General features: G+C 40.3%; 2 protein-coding genes across 2 annotated transcripts; one reads left to right on the top strand and one right to left on the bottom strand.

Annotated features, from left to right (window-relative positions):
- The first annotated feature begins 761 nt into the window (after window positions 1–761).
- On the top strand, window positions 762–5191 carry eif3jb (eukaryotic translation initiation factor 3, subunit Jb). The gene is made up of 8 exons (XM_028401681.1): window positions 762–888; window positions 1036–1124; window positions 2661–2718; window positions 2798–2904; window positions 3008–3104; window positions 3470–3640; window positions 3741–3814; window positions 3999–5191. The coding sequence occupies exons 1-8, from the start codon at window positions 876–878 to the stop codon at window positions 4125–4127; spliced, it is 738 nt and encodes a 245-aa protein (XP_028257482.1). The 5' UTR covers window positions 762–875; the 3' UTR covers window positions 4128–5191.
- On the bottom strand, window positions 4423–11030 carry cilp (cartilage intermediate layer protein, nucleotide pyrophosphohydrolase). The gene is made up of 9 exons (XM_028401680.1): window positions 10911–11030; window positions 10120–10289; window positions 9478–9531; window positions 9067–9336; window positions 8760–8939; window positions 8362–8667; window positions 8169–8277; window positions 7934–8082; window positions 4423–7803 (listed from the first exon to the last, which is right to left on the bottom strand). Exons 2-9 carry the CDS (start codon window positions 10184–10186, stop codon window positions 5444–5446), a joined length of 3495 nt encoding a protein of 1164 aa, XP_028257481.1. The 5' UTR covers window positions 10187–10289; window positions 10911–11030; the 3' UTR covers window positions 4423–5443.
- Window positions 11031–20820: the final 9790 nt, after the last annotated feature.

The following is a 20820-nucleotide window of genomic DNA, read 5'->3' as shown; positions in this document are numbered from 1 at the left end:
TTGCTTTTTAAGGTAAAAGTAATTATATAAGTTATGTTTTTTTATAATTATATTTACATTTTTTCTTTTGGTATTCCAATAATAGCTCACATCTGCAGTGTTTGCACACATTTTCATTTCATTATCAGTGCCTTAATATATACTTTACATCAAATAAGGTAAAAATATAGTGTATTTTTCTAAAATGTTGTAACAATGTCTTAAAACAATAATTTGACAACAATTTAATATAATATAAATAGCTAAATACCTGAAATAATTCGCTACTTTTAAAGTGCTTTGATATGTAACGTTTGCTGCAGCTGAAGCATTGCTTTGAATGCTGATGTGAAGGATTGCTCTGAACTGCTGGAGAATCAAAGCAATTCAAAGCTTTATATGCCTCTGTGTGTCAGCCTGTCCAGGGTAACAGCAGAAGAGACCTCAAAAAACAATCCAACGTTGAGAGCCTGGTAAGGAAGAATAAAGAAGAAGAAGAGGGTGAAGAACAATAACATACTACTAGATAACATACTTACTAGAAGTAGTTTACAGCTATAGAGACATGCATTATTTTTCGATATAAAATGTATATAACGCTATCTTAATTCATTTTGATATAAGATTATCCTACTTAAATATGTTTGTGTTTTATATAGTAATAATTCGTTAAACTAAACATTAGTATAAATGCGTTTGTAATTGAATTTGTGGTACAAACCCTCCTCCGCCTTATGTGTACCGTTCAGACGAATAAAATACCGGCTCACGCTGCTTGGAGCCGTCAGATGAGCTCGCAGTGACGTCCAGAAGGTGGGAGCAGTTTCTGAACGTGGCCAACGGGCAGCAGCACTGACTCCACTGCGAGCCTGTCAAACACAACCAACACAGCCAACATGGCGGACTGGGGTGAGAAACTAAGTTGGGAAGGATAGCTATCTGTACATCATACACTTGTCGCAGTCTTTGTTTTAGGAGCACAACACTCTCGTTATTGCCATACTCAGTCATTAGATGTGGATTGGCCTAATGAATTTCATGTTGTCGTTTTTACAGACGCTGAGAACTTCGAGCCGGAGGAGCCGATTAAAAAGGCGGCAGGTCTGGACAAATGGGAAGGCGAAGACGAAGATGAAGACGTTAAGGTGAAATATCGTCCCTAACATTCGTACGGTGTGGACTCGTATTTCATATACAAGCCCCCGTTTGTAAAGTGAGTTGGTTAGTGTCTTGCTGACGGCAGAGTGGATGATCGGCCCGGCTGTGATGCCATGCTTCACCGTTGCCGTTTCTCTGGCTGCCTGTCAATCCTAACCTCCGAGCCTGTATTAGCTTTGTGCTAGCTGGCGGCTAACTCATGTGGCTCCAGCAGACATCCTGTAATAACTCCCAACTCGGCTAACTTAAGGTTACTTTGGGTTTCAACGCCATTATTATTGCCTTTAATGTTAGCACAGTTGTGGATTAAATATCATTCCTGAATGCTCGTGGTTTTTCTTCTGATTTGGAATAAACCTTTGGCGATGCAATTCTAGGATAGCCGGGCTAAATTTAGCTTGTAGCTAAACTCTTACCGGGCCACATTCGCTAGCTTCCCTGTCAGCTGGCTTGTGAAATTAGCTTCAGTGTTAGGTAACCTCGTTAGCTTAATATGTGGGAGATGTGTGGTTGTTGTATCACACTTAAAAAGACTTGTTGAAGATTAGCTTTTGTGTGCAGTTCTCATAGCGTGAGTCGCGTTCAACATGAGGCGGTGTTAGCATGCTAACCAAGTTTAGCCTGAATCAGATGAAATCATCATCTGGGTTGATGACTCAACTCGGCCAAGACCTAGGCCTGGAACTTTCCGATTTTACAACAGGCGTGTGGCAGAAGGAAACTGCTGTTCAGATGATACTGCAGTTCAGGTGTATTGCATGAATGTTTACACGGTTTCTGTCCAGAAACCTCAGATAATTGAACCGTGGAAAATACTGGCAGAGGCCTCTTCAATTGTTCAGTTTTCTGTCACATATGGTGGTATCCGATCTAAAGAAACTGATGGTCTCAGATACTTTATAGTAAATACTGGTCTTTGTCAGGTAGCAGGACAAAACGGTTTTGAAAGCAAACACTATTAGGGTACAAAAAGATCAAGTTTACAACTAATAGCATTGAATCCTTGGTTTTTATTAGCATCAATGCTGTAATCCAATCCTGCTTGTCAACATAGTAACAGGTGTTTAGTGTTTAATTATTCAAATTACACCTTCATTTTGTGTATACGTATGTGTAAGATGTCCAGTTTTACAATGAATGGAAAGTTGTTTGATACATAATAAATAATGATATGTGGATACTGTTTGATTACAGTTCAGATCTCAAGGTGTTATGTAGGTTTCCGTATCTAAAGTATTATATTATATTATATAGGACACATGAGTACAGATTAGAATGAAGTAATCAGTAGTGCCAGAGAATTAACAAGTTGTAGTTGATAGTGATCATATTGACTGTTTGATGAACAATATTGACGGATTGTTCATTTCAGCTTCTCAAACAGGTGAATGGCATTAAGCTTTTAATCATATTACACTGCAAATGAAATGTTTTTGTGAAAATGAGACTTGTTAATCTGGGTTCTTAAAAAATATCATGCATTATTATTATTTAATTTTGATCACAATTTTTTTTATTCAAAGGATAACTGGGATGATGAGGATGAAGATGAGGAGAAAAAAGCAGAGCTGAAGAAAACCGGTATGAAAATACCGTTTCCTCTCGATATGATGTATGTTGATTTTTCTGCATATTAAAATTATTCTACTTGTTTTTCCAGACACAAAGGTTTCTGAAAAGAAAAAGTTGAGTGAAAAGATCAAAGAGAAAGAAAATCGGTTAAAGAAAAAACAACAGGAGCTGAAGGAGAGGGAGTTGCAGGATAGAGTAAGTGCTTATGGTTGCGCTTTATGATTATGTATGAACTTTTGTTAACCTCACTGTCATGTCTTTTATTAATAATTTTTAATGTTGGCCTCTGGTATTACAGGAAGAAGAGCTCACTCCTGAAGAACAACTTGCAGAAAAGTTAAGAGTGAAGAAATTACAGGAAGATGCAGACTTGGAGCTAGCAAAAGATGCTTTTGGTAAGTCAGAAAAGAAATATATAAGTTATATTACCTTTTGTACCCATTAAGATTTGCATCTAAACCATCTTAAGAATTATGTTTGTGACACATTAAATTGTTTTTGTTGGATGTAGATGCAGCCTTCTCAAATAAGTACACATCATTTAAAAAACAAAACAAAAAAAACAATACTCTTTGTGACCAGATTTAAGAACATTTAACATTTAAGAATAGTCACCAATAAAGATGCAATTTACAGCTACGGCACTGTTAAGAATCAGCCTCTTTGATATAAATGAGAACAAGAACATCAAAGTAGGGCATCTATGACTGTGTGATAAGTGACCTCAAACTGCCCTATTTTTTTTAAATGTGTTTTTCAGGTGTCAGCAGCACTTCAAACAGCATCACTGGGATTGATGCAATGTGTCCATCCTCCAAAGAAGACTTCACAGAGTTTGAAAAATTGCTGAAAGAAAAGATATCCCAGTTTGAAAAGTCTGTGCATTATTCAAGTTTCTTGGATTCATTGTTTCGGGAACTTTGTATTTCATGTAAGAGCAGCATTCTTTACTAAACTATGTTTATTGGCTTGTTACATTTCAATTGAAGCAGGCTTGACCAACAACTGTTTTTTAATCCTTCTTCTTGCAGTGGAAGTAGATGACCTGAAGAAAGTCAGTAATTCCCTGTCAGTTCTACTTAGTGAAAAACAGAAACAAGAAAAAGTAAGTGGCTACATGCTTCTGTTTCACAGCTTATATTGTTTCATCATAGCTTACTTTCAGTAGGGGGTGCTCATGTATATACTTGTTTTTTGCGTGGTTCAGAGAATTCAGATCCAATTGGGGAAGCATTCAGTCATACAATGCATTTTTTTAATGGTTCTGCCTTTTTTGTTTGCTTTCACAGCAAAACAAAGGAAAGAAGAAGAAGAAAGGCGTCGTACCCGGAGGTGGTTTGAAAGCACAGATGAGAGATGACCTTGACTATGCAGAGTTTGATGGTGGCTACGCCCAAGACTATGAGGACTTCATGTGACACTGGCTCCATCACTATTGCCCTTTCCTCCTCCCAACCCTCAGAAATGCAGCTGTACCTTCTCATGCTGTCCAGTGCCATCCTGGAAAATCTGAACTATGTGTTGCCCCCTTCATTTCGCTTCAGTGACCAGAGGGACTATACCAGGGAGCATCCAGTCTCACCACTCTAGATGTTCATACATATGGAATTGCCTTTTCTCTGTCTCATTCAGCCTCCACACACACACAAAATCATGTGGTATCTGTTGGGTGACCCAGCTTTCAATGCAGAATACATTATAACTGCTGTTGTCTGATTTTTGCAGAGCTCATTTTTATTAAATGTTGCTCCCATCAAAATGGCAGATACAGTATTGCAGTTACAAACGTAGTGACATAGAAACAACAAGGTTCTATGCAAATTCTTACCAGAATGTCATGTATATAATAGGTCTCACTTACCTGTAGAGGTTCTTTTACAGGCAAGTGTATATAGTATCTATAACTGGTTGCCAAATGCAGAACAATTACTACGTCATTTATCTTTATCTCTGAAAAGGTTGCATTCTGGGTGATTTGAGACTGACACGACTTGTAAGTAGTAGTTGTAATTTTACAGAGAGCACATGACATTCGCTGTAAGATAAAAGGGATAGACAAGTATAATAAATGTGACTTTAAAACCTCACAGCCATTCTCTTGATACATCTCTGGAATATCCATGAAACAATGGAGCAAAGAGTCCGTATAGGTATTTTTTTGTGCATGACAAATGTAATTTACTAATTTGATTTCTACTAATGCAGAAAAAATATGGATCAGGCAAGTGGACTAACTTGCAACAACTGGTCTCCTAATCGTTGCTTCTGCAGGCTTGTATCAAGTGTGATGAGGAGCGAGGGCTTCACCCAACCATGACTTCATATGGGCTACAGTTAGTTGAAAGGGGCTACTTCTCCTTTTCTTTTCTAGCAATTGACCAGTTTCAATGTTACACGGAAAATTGGATACATACAATGTGGAAGATACAGCACCTGCAGTGTTTTTTAAAGCATCTAATTTAATAAATCACTGGTCAAAAGATTTAGTTGTGTTTTTGTTCTTGTTCACAACTTCTATGAAACTTGAATGAGCTCACTGATTTTTAAGGCCTGCGTAATAAATACTCTATTTACAGTTTCAAGTAAATATGTACCACAGTACAGTTAAAAATGCAGTGAGGAAAAACAATGAATATGTGTGACTCCAGAAACAGCTCTGGTTTTCTTCAGTAACATACTTGGGGGGGGGGGGGGGGGATTTTGGCCTCCATTGCAGAGCCTCAACTTCCAGTGTTTAGCTTCTTGCCTCTGCACGCCGTCCTGCTGGATGTCTGGTACTGCGTCTACGACTGCTGCGGGGAGCGTTGGCTCTCTGTCTTCGTCGGTTTTGCCTGCCTTCTCCTCTCACCACACTTGTCACTGTCTGACCCTGAGAATTCTGCACTGTTTGGAAGACACTCTGGCGTGTCACCTCACGGTCTCCACAGGTGAATGTCAATGCTACACCCTCATTGCTCTTCATCACCCGAGATGTACCATCAGAAGTGCCATCAAAGCAACGCCCAAGTGCAATCTCCTTGGCTGTGCGGGGATCTTGGTCTGTCACTGTATAAATTCCATAATTATGGCCCAGAGGATCAAGAGGTGCCAGCATGGTGAACTCATTAGTGTCATTGTTGACAGCTAGGGGCAGGTGGTTGACCAGATACTCCTGCAGCATTGTGTTGACATTATCTCTCTTACAGCTTCCTTGAGGGATCACCTTCACCAGGGTACGATCCACACGTTCCTGATCATACAGCATCCCACTGCACTTGAACTCTAGACACACAGCTGAAACAGTTGCCTGGTCCATGTCACGGATGCTGCGAGTGTCTCTGAGGCCATATAACTGGCCTACCGTCTTTGGATGGGTGCCACCCATGTTGCGGGACCTTACATTGAGCTCATGTGGGCTGATGAGTTTCACCTTGATGTAGCATGCCCTGTATTCCATGGGCTTAGGCCACCAGCTGAGGTAATCCTCAGTCCAGCTCATTGGATCATCTTCGTTAAATGGCACTGTGTTGTAGTCATAGCGATCTCCTTCAACTCTCGAGAAGCGGAAGTGTGCTGCGCTGAAAGGGGCCTCCTCACATTCTTTCAGATTCTCAAATGCATACACAGGTCCGTTACCTTCCTCGGCTGCGTTGGGAATCGGTTTTGCCACATTTATCCTGAATGCTGTCTTTTTTACTCTGGGGTCCTCATGGTCAGACCGCCTGTAATTAAGTTTACCTAAGAAGGGCTGAGGCACTCCAATGAGGTTGGGGTTGAGTTTGGGAGCAGAAGAGACAGCCTCTAGTTCCTCCCCTCCAAGGTTGGCCATGACATAGGCAGAGTAGGCATCAGCTTTTTGTTCATCGCAGAAGGCAGGGAGACATGCTCCATTGGGGCCAGTGATGACACTATCAAATCGGCCCCAGGCACGTGGGTTGGAGGAATAGCCAGCTGTGGGCTCCATGTTTATGAGACTCACAACAACCCCTTCCACTTGTTCACTGGGCATGAAGCGTTCACTGCGGAAGGCCCTCACTTTCACATAACACCTGCGGTTCTCTGGGACGTCCAGGTTGAACAACCTCCGCTCTCTGATCTCCATGTTGCCAATTAAAAAGGTTCTTTCTTCTCTTTTGCCTCTTTTCTTCCTCTCGATCTGCAAACTCCCCTCCTCCTCCCACAGGCCTGTTTCAGGGTTCAGTGACCACAGCTTCATGGTGCTGAGGTGCTCTGACATCTTTACTTGAGCGGAATCCAGGAACACCTTTACTTCACCTGCATTGAGGGGCTCATTGTCTTCCTCTGCCCGGAAGTCCACTGAGAACATGCCATAGGTTCTGAGTGGCAGGGTGTCACCCTCATCTCCTATGAAATTGAGATCACTCTGAGCTGCAGCAGCTGTGGAGACATCTCTGGGGTCAAGAAATGTTACACTAGCATTGACGTTCCCTGTGAAGACTTCTCCATTCTCCTTATAGAAGGAATGAGGAGGAATCTGGATTTGGACCATTGACTCTTGGCCTTCTACCTCCCCAAGCTCCAATGTGTTGGTTTCTGAAGAGCTGATGGTCACAGGAGCTTTCTTCCTTAGAAGTTTGATCTCATGATAAACAGCGCCACCTTTGGTGTTAAATGGAAGTACTTTTGTGGTGTTGACAAATTTCTGCATGTTGTCCATGAACGTTAACACCAGCCTCTCTGTGTCTGGAGGAACCTGGATAGAGAATGTACCTTTGTAGCCTGTGCGGCTAATTCTGACTCCATTCATGAAGATATGGCCAAACCTCATTGGCTCACCATTGTCTGCAGCAATGGCCCTACCATGCACAATGGCTTTGGTGTCCACACATTTCTGGCAGCCACACTCAGTCACCACCATGGTAGGCAGTTGGTAGCCCTGGCAGGTTAACTGTCTTTCCTCCATTTTTGCCACACCACAGCAGTAAGCTATTTTGTCTTTGCACCTGATGCCATTATCCAGCTGTCCAGCACATGTACGTGATGGGCACTTGCCCACATCAAAGTAGAATGAGTCTGTGCTGTTTTGGTAGCAGTCATGTGGAAGGCGGATGAGGTGGGATTCAGGCTTGGGGTTGCATGAATGTTCATCTCTACCTGTGTTGAGATATAATAAATGAATATATATAGTTTCAACATTTTGTCAGCACATTTAATTAAAAAAAAATACATTTTTCTACAGTCCTGTGTATTTAACATGGGGTTCATTACTTTTCAGAGAACACACCTAAGATTCTGAGAGTAGCTGGTTTAGTTTTAATTGCCCCAGATGGACCGATGGCTCTGCAGTAGTACTCCCCAGCCTGCTCAGGTCGAAGATCTTTCAGGATCAATGTGCTCTCAGAGTGCTTCTCCATGAGGGTGTTGTTGTGAAACCTGAGGCAAAAAGCACAATTAAAAGCATTACATGATTTTACAGTTGTATTGTCTTTGAACTGAAATTTCACTATAACATGTTATACCATTGGTACTTGTCTGGTTCAGGCGTTCCTGCCACCTTACAGCAGAAGGCAGCATTCTGTCCCTCCCTCCTGGCCTTGCTGTCAGGGTTGGTCAACACATGAAGATTCTCTAACAAAGGACATTAAATAACACATCAGTGGCTCCGGATACTAATTGCACATACAATTAAATTATTATTTGTTTTAAATTTACCAGTTCTTTTTAGCTGAATACTGAGGACTGAGGTGTGTTCAGAGCTCGTGGGCACGATGACATTGAGTTGGGAGTGACCCTGCAGGGTGACAGTCAGAGTTGTGTTGCCATCCGGGCAGATGCCAGGGATCCGAAAATGTCCGTTGTGATCTGTAAGAGTGAGGAGTTTGCCAGAGCGAAGGATGGTAGCGCCTTCAGCAATGAGGCCACCTGCACTCCGTACTGACCCCAGCAAGATGTGATCCTCGCACATGCACGAGTCACAATCAGCATTCACTTTTCCCACGACACACTGCAGTGAACACTCTAAAGAGCAGAATAAAACCAAAACAATGGTAATGAGTCGCTTCTACTTGTATCTTTTCCATTATTTCATAAGGTTATATGGCCTAGCCCACCTTTTTTGGGGCACTCTGGTCCATTGCATGCTTTTCCATCTATTTTAGGTCCACTGCAAGGTATCAAGCTTGATTGACAACTTCGATAGCGAAGTTGCACTCCCATTTGACCGCAGATGGCGGGGCATGGGCTCCAATCAGACCATGGACCCCAGGTACCATGTGTGTTCACACTGCTGTCTAATAGAAGAAAAGAGCACAACTAATCAAATCAATACTCACAGGGTACATTCTACTTATCTGCATCACCAGAAAGTGACTTGAAAAACATGTCCACAATGAATATTAAAGTTGTGTGTGACCAAACCTTTGGGGCAGAGGAAACGGACTGCATAGTTGGAGCAGTTGCGGTCTGGACCTTGCTCCTCATTGAGACACCAGAACCCCACGGTCGGGTCTGCATGGACTTTCTCTCCAGTTTCACGGGCTGGCACCCATTCAGTGGTTCTGGCTTCGATTGCTCGTGGAATTTCACAAACCCTGGCGCGGTAATAGAAGCGTATGGCCTCCAGCTGCTCATAGTCTCCACGGCCTCCAGGGTGATCAACATTGAACCATGTGGTCCACTCGTAGTTGTCTAGACATAGAGTGGACACACAAAAAATGCCATTAACGATTGTTTCTACATACATGATTATAATTCAGGAATATAAATAAATAAAAGTCAATTTTCTACAAATTAAAACATGTATTCGTTTTTAAAAAGTTACAGACTTACCCTCTGACTGAAAGACAGCAGGTCTAGACTCCTTGTTGTCTCTTCTCCATGATCCTGCAAAGGACAAATCAAGATGCCTAAAACCTATAACAGGATTTGTGTGATATGAACACATCATATAATGTACTCATATTATATTAATATTTCATGAGTATATTAATAAAATAAAATGAGTATATTATGTGACATAATAGATTCATATTTATACATTGTAATACATTCTCAGCAGATTCAACATCTCTGCAAAAATCAAAAATTGAGAATGTAATCAAGTATTCTGACACCGCAGCTTTGTACTCCTTCAATACAAAGATTGCCCAAACAAACACAGTGAGTAAGACTGATATTGAAAATGTGTTTAAAACTACATATAAAAACATAATCATAAAAATATTTAAGAAAAAACAGATCAATTAAATTGTATCTAAGATGAATGAACACATGTTGAGATGTGGAGCTTCTATTTCATCAGCCTGTCTCATGCATATCATGCACTGCAACAAATAACTATGTGTTAATGTTTTTACATTTCCAGGCTCCACTACAGGTGACCTTTCACTATATGTGTTGTATGAGTGCAGTGTTTTTTACTTAAAACCTAAAGTAAAAACAGGAGTGTCAGCATTTCTGTGAAAGTCCCACCTTGAGCTGTAACAACAGTGACTGTTGTGACTCCTAGGAGGAGGATGAGAAGAGGCCTCAGTGACATTCTCACACTCTGCCGCCACGTCTGACCCTTGAACTTTAACCTCCGGTAATGTGCGTTTCACACCAGGTACTCCACAAAAGATGAAGTCCAGGAGCAGAAACTCCTGCAGAAGAATTTAAAATATTTTCCATGTTACCAGTGTTCAACCCATGCAAACAGACAATAACATGTTTAAAACTATTGATAAAGCGACTGAAACAACAGGTCACATCTGGAATAAAATGTGCCTTTAGTATATGTTGTGCTTTTGGTCTTTGAGGTTTGGGGGTGAAAAAACATTGCTGGATAACCCCCCCCCCCCCCAACTCAGATTACACATCTGTGTTAGCTATCACCATTCATCAGGGGAACACTCAAACATTTCTGCATCCACTGTTGAAACAATGGCTACACAATCCAAACACCCACTCTCTAACACAAGGTTTGCATTTGTGCACTCTAAATAAGGACAAACATGTACATGGCAGATTATTTTTTCAGCACTGCTTTAAAGATGATAGAACAGCAAACACTTAATATTATAATTATGCAACTGTTATATATGACTGAAATAAAGACTCTTGTAATGTACCTAGTTCACATTAAAACATATTTAACACTAAAGTTTGCCATTTTAATGATTTAAAATATATTCATACAGTTACATTAAAAGACGTTGATACCTCTTTTTATTAGCTATATAGAGTGATATGTAAGTTTGTGTAGTAATCTAATCTTTTCTTACCTCCTTATTGAGTGCACGGTCTTGGTTCTGAGCTCCTGGCTCTATATTTTGATACAGGAATGTCCCTCTTTACTCCCTTATATTCCTGTTTCACATTTCTCTCCTCCACTTCTGTCCTTCACTCTGGTTCAACACACTCCTTCAGCCTCTCTTTTATACGTCTCTGCCAGCCCTCCCTCCTCTCTCGGCAGTGTGCCACACTGTCTTTTGATTGCACTATTATCCTCATCATTTATCAGCTCCCTTGTATAACCGTGACACCAAATGATTATTAGATAGTGCTACATATGAAAGAAGGACAGTCAGGGGGCCCATGTAACAAATGCTACTGTTAATAAACTGACCTTGTGTTCCAAGATCAATGCAGACCGGGTCAAATTGGGCATTTGTCCTGCATGCATGACAAAAGGAGCCTAATACTGCAGATGAACTCTCTACTGGGTATTAAGTTCTTATATAAATTAGTACATTTAATATCAGTACAGTAAATCCAAAAAACTTTTGTAGCAACAAAAAAAAAACACTTTTGAAGGAGATGATGTTAAAATACTCAAAAGTACTTTTAAAAAGTAGCAGTAAACCTTCACATCCACTGCAGGGTGCTAGTGTCGCTTTGCTTTTGTTTTTTGTTTCAGGTTAATTTTGTGGTTAAAGATAAAGCTTTGAGTTAAGCCAGTCCCTAATATTACCTGCACTTATTCACAATCTTCAGCTCTATTCCTGACTATTTTCCATGTAAACAACAAGCAAAAAATCTGTGGTCAATTAGGACTGATGATGCAGCGCTAGCTGCACAGAATTCACACGTAGACATTTCTACTGTTTCGGGATGTACAGTAGCAGGTTTGTTGCAACATATTTGCTGCAGCTTTTAATGATTATGTTTACTTCTCCATCATTTGTTTAACCTGTAAAAAATATCCATTCATTTTGTTATCCAGCTTGTCCTGTACAGGGCAGGAGGAGAGGTACACTAAGTACACTACACCAGAGTTTATAGGGTTAACCTAAGATGCACTTTCCCTCTGTGCAAACTCCATACAGGAAGGCCACAGCCAGCAGTGTGGTGACAGTGTTACCCTTCCGTCCACCTGAAGAATGTGCCAGGGAAAAGAAATTATGTGCACAGCCTGGGATGAAAGCTGTTCCAAGCTGGAGAAAAAAGAAGATTCAACATTTCATTTATTATTATTCTAACATTTATCTGAGGGTCTTTATTCCAAACCTAGAGTCACACAGGGAGGATGCAGGGCATCCGTCATGTCTGTTGGACATGCTGTAAAGTTGACAGTATCTGTTGTCTTTCCACACAACATTCATTAGCTGACCTCATCGCTGTCAATTACAAGGCAAAGAACACCCAGGTGGGAAAGAACACAACCTGTTCCTGTGAAGCTTCTCTCAGTTCTTAGGCCAGATGAAGGGGGGAAAATGACTGGTGGCTTACTTCATGTTTACCTTCCACCAGTTCACGTGCAGTGGTAAAATTTGGTGATTTTATTCTGTTTTTTAGTACACTGGTAGAATGACTGCTGGGAAAACAGCCTCCTTTGCAATCATCATACTACACAAACTTTCATTATCATGGTCAAATGAGCATGAAAAACTAATGCAGAACTAATTGCATCAATACTGTGAAAGTTAATTGCACCAGCTCCAGATGTCAGACTGTTGTTTTCATTACATTCAGACAGACTGGACGGTAGCATTCTGCAGCTGTGTGTTTTTGCACTCCTAACCAACAAGCAGTTTTGCGAGGACAACTTTATGGCACTCTTTTAAGTCCTCACAACACTTTATGTCTTTCTAAACAAAGAGGACAGAGGTGGTTGTGGTTAATGATGTCAGGGTAGGAAAGTGAGAGAATGGATGCACAAACACACAAGGTGTGGTTTCCAGGCAACGGAAGAGGACACAGTCCTAGTCCTGCCAAAACAACATCAATAACTGAATTCCAGACACTTAAATCATGTTGGTGAGGTTTGTGGCATGTACATCAAATGAGATTTTTATCAATGTGAAGGTGATGTTAATCTCGACATAATTTCAACAAGCTGCCCTTTGTAATGCCATCATGCTGGTGTTCACTCGACCTCTGGCAACATCTGCCATCAACACGCAATTAAATACCTGCATCCCTTAAGATCAAACAAATGGAACTTTCCACCTTTTTAAATTATGTTTTTGAGTTATTTGTGCTGCACCTGCATTTATGTCAGGGGTCAGGCAGTTCATTCACTGCTATTCTCTGCTATTTTATGAAGTGCTACATTTTAAGAGATAGATTTAGCATATAAACCATGATAAAATAAGTCATGATGTGTATTTAAATATCTTATTTGATAACCATAGCAAAAGGTAACAATGATATCCCTGGCTGTTTTAACCTATGTGAACGTATACAGTGCTACGTTTATTTTGAAAAAAAGATCTAAATTCAGTTTGTATTTTTGAGCATGTTGCTGCTGCAGAACTAGTTTCTGCATGTCTGTGATAAAGTCATGAGCTTACAGCAGGCAGATTATTATTTGTTTAGTTAAATATACACAGGGATAATTCTTTTTACAAACACATGTTATTGTAAATACCTGCAGTATTTGTGGTTGAGGAAAATATAATTACCACATGCTGCAAATCATATTGACGGGGATGCATTCCTTTATAATGATAAATATTTAGGTTTTCATTGGCAGCTATAAACCATTGTTATATGAGCTCACAACATCCTGATCACCGCACCATCAATTATCAAACTGGAGCCAATTTCAGGAAAGAAATAAACAAACAATGCATGAACTCCACCCACCTCTACAGTCAAAACAATACAGCCAACCAGTGAAGCGTGATACAGGGACAAGGTCAAAGTTCAGACAGTTCAGGTACAAATTCTACACTTTTAATTTTTCAAATTTAAAGTGTGAGCAACTAATTTGCATACAGTTTTAAAGGAGTTTTAGGTGACTTTATCTCCAACATGTATGTACAAAACCATTTTTTATGACTTAACATTATGGTGCATTCAGTAGATGACACATGAGGTCATCTCGGTCTAATCTTAACACCAACCAGTCATTTTTGGCTGGGATTGACAAATCTCTTCGATGTGCCATTCAGCACCTTCTCAATGAGCAAACTTCTCCCTTCAGCCTAATAGAAACATTTCCATCCACGCTGTATGAGTAGTGCACTGAAAGATGAAGTATTTGCCCTTAAGGCAAATATGTCAACTGACTTCTTAATGTTTTGAAAGGTTTGGAGTCTGAATCACTTCCTTTTTTCCTGAGCAGACCTACAGGAAGTAGAGGCAGGCGCTCCGTCCCTCTTTTGTGACGCCGGGCCCCTAATGACAGTAGCAGAAGCTGCTCTGCATATTTTCACTGGTAGAATCATTAAAGGGACCAACACCAACCCCCCCGGTGCTCCCGGTCTAACCTCTGTCTCCTCACTGTCCTGTCAGCTCTTGAGAAATGTTTCATGCATCTTGGTCTCTGTTACAAGAGACTCTTTAACCAGCCGTCACCAGAACACTAAATGCAGGACTGTTTGTTCCACAGACACCGTCATGTTCTTTTCTTTATCTATATACATTACCCCATCAAAAACAGATACTCTAAGTCAAAATAAATTAAATAAAATTGTAAGGTTTGTGTCTCTATAGTTGGAATGTTAGTGAAGATTAAACAGACACTGCTCGGGAGAGAGGTGCTTATTGCTAGTGATTAACTGAAGAGGAGGTGAGCAGCACAATCAGGCTCAAGGTTGACAGATTGCTCATTCAGGACTAATGAATATTTCTTCACGCTGTATTTTTTTTGGTTCCAGTGAATGTAAAACTGATGTATGAATGATAAATCAGAGACTGGTTTCAGGGGCAGCTACTTCACTCTAATTATTTGGACCACCTTAATGATATAATAGCTTTATGTGTATGTGATCACATACTTACAATAATGAGGACATTTTAGAGGAGACAGCGCAATTAGGTTTCTCATCCTCACTTTAACCAATAAAAATATATTGACATGACAAAAAAGTCATTTCTTAAGGAAAAAGAGAAGAGAAGGTTTGGAATGACATTTCTTGTGCTGGATACTAAAAAGAAAGTTTCCACTGACATGATGGTAAAGACATGCTAACCCGGATACAAGCAGAGGGAGAGGACATGTGTTTTTCCTGCTGACACATAATATAGAGAGCACATTCAAAGGTTATGGCACTTTCTCCATGCTGCCTGCAGCACACTAAAGCATGTAGACATGCAGAATTAAAGGCTAGATTAGAAACATGTGGGACTGACCTGGAAGACAGATGGTATGTGCTCAGCGAGGTCGTCCATTTTCTTTTTGGACTGTAGTTGGGAGACCTCTGGAGACCCACAGAGCTAAAGGTCTGCAGGATGAGGGGAGCTGACTCAGGAGAGGAAGATCTAAAAAAAAATAAATTGTCTTCACGTTATTAAAATCATAAATATACTGAGGGACTTGCTCATAAAAATATCTCTAGTCACGTATCAGTTGCAAATAAATCTGTATCAGTGAGCTGACACAGTTTGAAGTTAGAAACTGTTGATCACACTATAACTGCTTGTTTTGTATTTTCATACATAACACATACGACTAAAAACACACCAACATATATCCGTCATTATTACTTAAATAAAGACAAATGTTCAGGCAGCTCGAGGACACTGGGTTTGTCTTCGTTATAGACAATGAAAGTCATTGTCAATAACAAAAGGGAGAGAGGCAGCCGTTCACTTACAACATGAAGGTGAACATTTATGTGAAGAGAATCATTTATTCATGCTGTCTGTTCTAAGCTGAGTCAAACACAGGACACTCCGTCACAGCTGGAGGAAACACATGCCATCATGGGTTTTCAATACGGTTCCAGTTATTCACAACCTGGCTCGATTTACCAGCAGCTTAACAGTCAAAGAGAAGAAGCTGTACAAAACCAGACCACACTTGCACAGGGAACTATTCCCCAGTCACATGACTCACTCACAGGCAGAACATTTGTACATTAGAAACCAGACAAGAGAAGGGGAGGGCAATGCTGCCTGTGAAACACTCTCTGCAGCCTCACCTTCGTCTGCTCGTCTTCCTCTGATATCATCTGTTGTCTTTATACTCTTCTGCTGTCTCTGCAGTGACTGTGGCTGTGACTGGATGTTTTAAACAGAGATAGGAAAAGCAGTTTGGAAAATATTTATTTGTCCATATGTTTTTAGCTGTTAACTGAGGCCTGCACACACGCACACATGCACACACACATATATACACACACAGACGTGTGCTGCTGTGTGCAGTGCCTGAGGAGCAGTGCGGTTAAAATTAAATTTGTGTCTTATTTGTTGACAGTAATGTTGTTATCATTAGGTAGAGTCACAGATGTTGCTACTTTCAGAATTACATATACATATTTTGAAAAAAGCGTGTGTAGTCTTCTAAACATGAATTTAGATCATTTAAAGGTTAATCAGGTTAATTTGTTTAGCTGTTTACTCATTCACAACATTATAGTCCTGGTGAATAAACTGTGCAAAATGATGGGAATGAGACTCACTGTCGTGCTCACTATCATGAAAGAACAATCAATATACTGTACAGGAACTCCAGGTTGCATGATGAGGAAAACTGTTGCAGGTTGTAAAATAGTGAAAAAACAGTTTGTTCATGTTCCAGCCAAGAACAACAGTGGATGGAGAAAGACTGAGGCCGAGCTGCCTCGTGTGAAACCTCAGAGCTTTCCTCTGGACCTTTACTGGAATTTAGCATTACCCCTTCACTGTACTTCAGCCATTTATGCCTCATTAACACATGTCCACAATGCTTTAGCTCAGAATCTGTGATATTACACCATTCACACATTTACCACAGCTACTATGAGTCCACCAAACTCCCTAGTGTGTTCATCTTTTCTATCTCTGCGTTCCCCTTGGCAGTCTGAGCAGATAGCCGCCCACCCTGAGTCTGCTGGTTTCTTCTTGCTAAATGCAGTTTTTCCTCCCACTGTTACTTAAAAGGTTTTGCTGGATTTCACTGTAAGGTTGTGACCTCATGGCAACTGTATGTAAACTGCCTAAAGATAACTCAAGTCATGAGTGGGTGCTACATAAAATGGTTTGAATGCTTCAAAGTGAACAATGTTCACTATTCTTTTCACGTGTACATAATATCTGCCATGGTTATATTTAAAACTCAATGAAAAGCAATACAGCTAACAAACAAATGGGGATATAGAAGAAAACAGGAACAAACCGGGATAAAGAACTCAGGAGAAACACGAGAAACTGCTGAAACACAGGAACAACACAGGACAAACTGGAAAAGGGAGCACAAGGGTTAACAAGACACAGGTGACATGATCAGGGCAGGGCAGGTAATCAAGAGGAAGTTCAACAGACAGTCACACAAGGAAACTAGAACTTCAAAATAAGACAGGGAGTGAACTAAAGCATGGTAAAAACAAAACAAAAAAAATGACTCAAAACAACAGAAAGTCACACAACAACAGAGGAGCAGGGATGAGGACACTGGTGAATTACAAAAGTGAAGCTGCCAGTGTAACACAAAATCCACCTCAGTGGATCACCTTTTCTGAAGATGCATGACATCACTGTCTGGGAGCTCCTTCAGTTCCTTCCTTCATCAGACTTATCAAACCAGCCTGGCCCGAAGTGGAAAACCGATAGTCCCTGTCGGACGGTGATTATTATTAACTTTCACAACACAAATGAACGCTCAGCTCGAGTTTCAGCTCTAAGATGTTCAGACCTGGTAATGTTTAAGTCTGGTGTTGGCCTTTCATCAGGACATATTTTACACACCAGTTATGTCACACCAAAGTACTGCATGAGTCCTGCTTTGAATTAGGGTACTTTAGGAAATTGCAGGCTGTAATATTGGCACGCTGATCTGCGTGACCATACATGAAAGATTATCTAAGTGTTACATACTGTAGCAGAGTGCTAATCATCAATCTGAAACAACAGGCTGCTGGGATGTTGTGTCCTCTTTGAATTGACATCTGTTTGTAATTGGACAGACTTGGCTACTAGATGGAGACAGTGTGTGTGTGTGTGTGTGTATTTTTATTGTTCTAACATAGGCAGATTGGAACACAGCTTTATCCTTTGACACATTTACTCTTGATTTTATTTAGAAAAAACTGCAGCTGCATGTAGAAACATTTGCAAACGTAAAAACTGATTTTGGCTGGAATGTTATCACAGACTTATTTATGTGTGTTGACACGAAAAACAACGTGTTTATGACGTGTTGACAAAAGAGGATGAATCTTCATTTCTGTCTGAGTTTTTGTTTTTAAAATTTCTACAATTAAAACTAGTCTCTAATGTTTAGATAATTGAATGAGGATTGATCCCCTCTTCGTTTATAATTTGAACTTCCACAGCTCGTTCAAGAGTTCAGGACGTGTTTTTGGAGAGCCAAACTCACAAAGCTTTCCTTTGCTGCCAGGTAATTATGTGCAAGCAGGAAAACCTGAGGCTGGGAAAGACATCACTCCTAAATGCTCCAACACACACATAGAGAGCTCTATTTCCATCCATGGACATGACATGAACTAACCATACACCACAAACACAACAAGCTGTTGTCTTAAATGTAATTTCAGCCCACATCAGCAATATTAGATATGAGTATTCATTACCTTTAATCACTCTGTTTATTTATGTTTAGACCTGCCTCAGAACACAAAATCCTTGTGTATCACAATCTCTTTTACAGGTTTTCGATGTTCTGTAAAGGACTGTAAAGGTAACATTTGGACAAAACAAATGCAGCAAAATTTTAATGTTTTGTCAAAAAAATCCTTTAAGGTCCCAAATGATGTTACTGCACTCTAGTGGCCGGTTAGTTTTCTTCCCCAAACAATAATAGAAGACATTTTCACAGAGAAATAAAAATCTGGATTAATGCTTATAATTTGATTCAGCTTTAAATGCACCAGTGGAGCATTTCAGTGTGTTGGAGTGACAGACAGTACCTGGTTACCAGTGATGCAGGAAATATTTTATGTCCTGATTAAAAGATTGTTTGGAAAGACTAAAATCAGAGTGTGTCTTCTAAATATACAACTGTACCTCCTTAATCACACTTATTCATTTTCCAGACCACATTATGTTTTTGAGGTGTGACTACAACCAAAACAATGCCAAACTGACATGTTACACTCTTATTTATCCAACAGATGTCACTGTTAGGCAGGGATTTCAGTTTCTTTTTTACCATTCACTCATATGAAATGGCTCATGCGTCATCAGTCAAGTAAAAATCACTTCACTCCCAGCCGAACTCAGACTTGGAGCTCTGCAGAAAACTAAAGGTTGCTGGGAGTGAATGTACATGGCCAGTCAGCTGTTCTGCTGAGAGTCTGGGTTAACATTAAACATGATGGCTTTTAAAGGTTAGCGCAGACGACTTTAAAGGTCAAAACTGGCATAACCTATCAGTGGAAATGTTTGTAGGAGGAGGAAACGCCTTTCCTTCTTTGAAAAATAAAAAAAATCCACACAGTTTCTCTGTTAGCTTGAAGAATCAATCGTTTGTTTTTAAAATGATTAGAGGCGATAAACAGTGTGTGAAGCTCTGGGATGTAAGTAACAACTGGAAACTGCTACATCCAAGTGTAAACATGTGTAGGGTGTTTGTTAGTGTATGTGTGTGTGTATTCTCCTGTGTGTGTCCATGTCTTTCCAGGTGTGGACTGGCCACCCAGTCCTGACTAATGGATGTAATTATCTGGTCACTGCAGCATAGAGCCTTTACATACCATAAGTAATAGTCGTGCTTGAGAAAATCACCGGGTAATGGGCAATTCTCCCAGCAGGGACACTAAATGTCTCATCTAGCTTTTTCTAATTACCCAATTAAAGCTTATGTGGCAGATTTGTTTTTCCTTATTGTCCTCTGTTTTAGCTTGATGGTATAAGGTCTTTCCAGCAGTCAATGTGTTTAACAAGAAAGGATACAAGGTGCTAACTGCGGGTCACCGTGCAGCACAGCCTTTATACAGGAAAAGAAATTAAAACAAATTATGACTCGAAAATCACATTTCTTTTGTCGGAGCATAGGCCATAATATCCAATTAAAGGATTTTTACTGGCAAGGTTTTAGATAATAACTGAGGAAAACACTCAGCTGTCTGTTTAACTGTGATAATTTGTGGGTTTGATTAAAGATGTAATTGCTGAGTTTCCTAACTAAACCAAGTAAAGTAATTGTATTGCCTACACCTAACCAAGCCACAAAAAGGAACAGGACATTAAACAACAGCCTCCAGTTATTCCTGTATGTTTAGGATTTCTTCCAGAGACAGCTGATGCTGTTTCTCTTTTCAATTTAACACCTGATCGTACAAAGAAGTGGGCCAAGAGCAGGACCCTGTGGAATTCCTGTGTCACTCTATAAGAAAGATGGTTTCTAGAAGTGATTACACGCTGCACAGTATAGGTTACTATAGGGATAAAGTACCGAAACAGTGTTCACAAAACCTCAGTAATACAGTATAAAGTTACTTCAGCAGAACAGACAATTGTGAGATGGATCAGAGACAGTGAATGAAATGCAGTGAACAGTGATGCACAGCTGATGAAAAAAATACATTCTGTGAAATAGGAAGTGTATCCGGATGGAGAAGCATGGCTGACAGAGGTGACGACAGAACACAGGGTGATCTGAGGGACTGAGGAGATCCCATATGTTGTTGGGAGCTTGTTACAAGCTGCGTATTGAAGTGTGGCGCCTGTCTGTCAGTGATAATAGATGAGGTAGGACTCACAGGGCAGGAGCAGGTCTGCAGGAGGGCCAAGGTGTTCAGGGGTTAGATAGACTGGATGGGTGGAATGGTGGAGCCCTGAGGAGTGTGAGAAGAGGAGCAGGTG

The sequence above is a fragment of the Parambassis ranga genome, chromosome 3 (genome assembly GCF_900634625.1).
Source record: "Parambassis ranga chromosome 3, fParRan2.1, whole genome shotgun sequence".
In the NCBI taxonomy this organism is placed as follows: domain Eukaryota; kingdom Metazoa; phylum Chordata; class Actinopteri; family Ambassidae; genus Parambassis; species Parambassis ranga.
This window is presented reverse-complemented; position numbering and strand designations above follow the sequence as displayed.

Coding starts and splice junctions, on each gene's coding strand:
- cilp (XM_028401680.1), bottom strand. CDS start 10,186: ATGTCACTGAGGCCTCTTCTCATCCTCCTCCTAGGAGTCACAACAGTC. Junction 8,668..8,759: donor ACCAGAGTGCCCCAAAAAAG/GTGGGCTAGGCC, acceptor TCTGCTCTTTAG/AGTGTTCACTGCAGTGTGTC. Junction 8,083..8,168: donor GAACCAGACAAGTACCAATG/GTATAACATGTT, acceptor TTTTTGCCTCAG/GTTTCACAACAACACCCTCA.
- eif3jb (XM_028401681.1), top strand. Junction 2,719..2,797: donor AGCAGAGCTGAAGAAAACCG/GTATGAAAATAC, acceptor TTGTTTTTCCAG/ACACAAAGGTTTCTGAAAAG. Junction 3,105..3,469: donor GCTAGCAAAAGATGCTTTTG/GTAAGTCAGAAA, acceptor TGTGTTTTTCAG/GTGTCAGCAGCACTTCAAAC.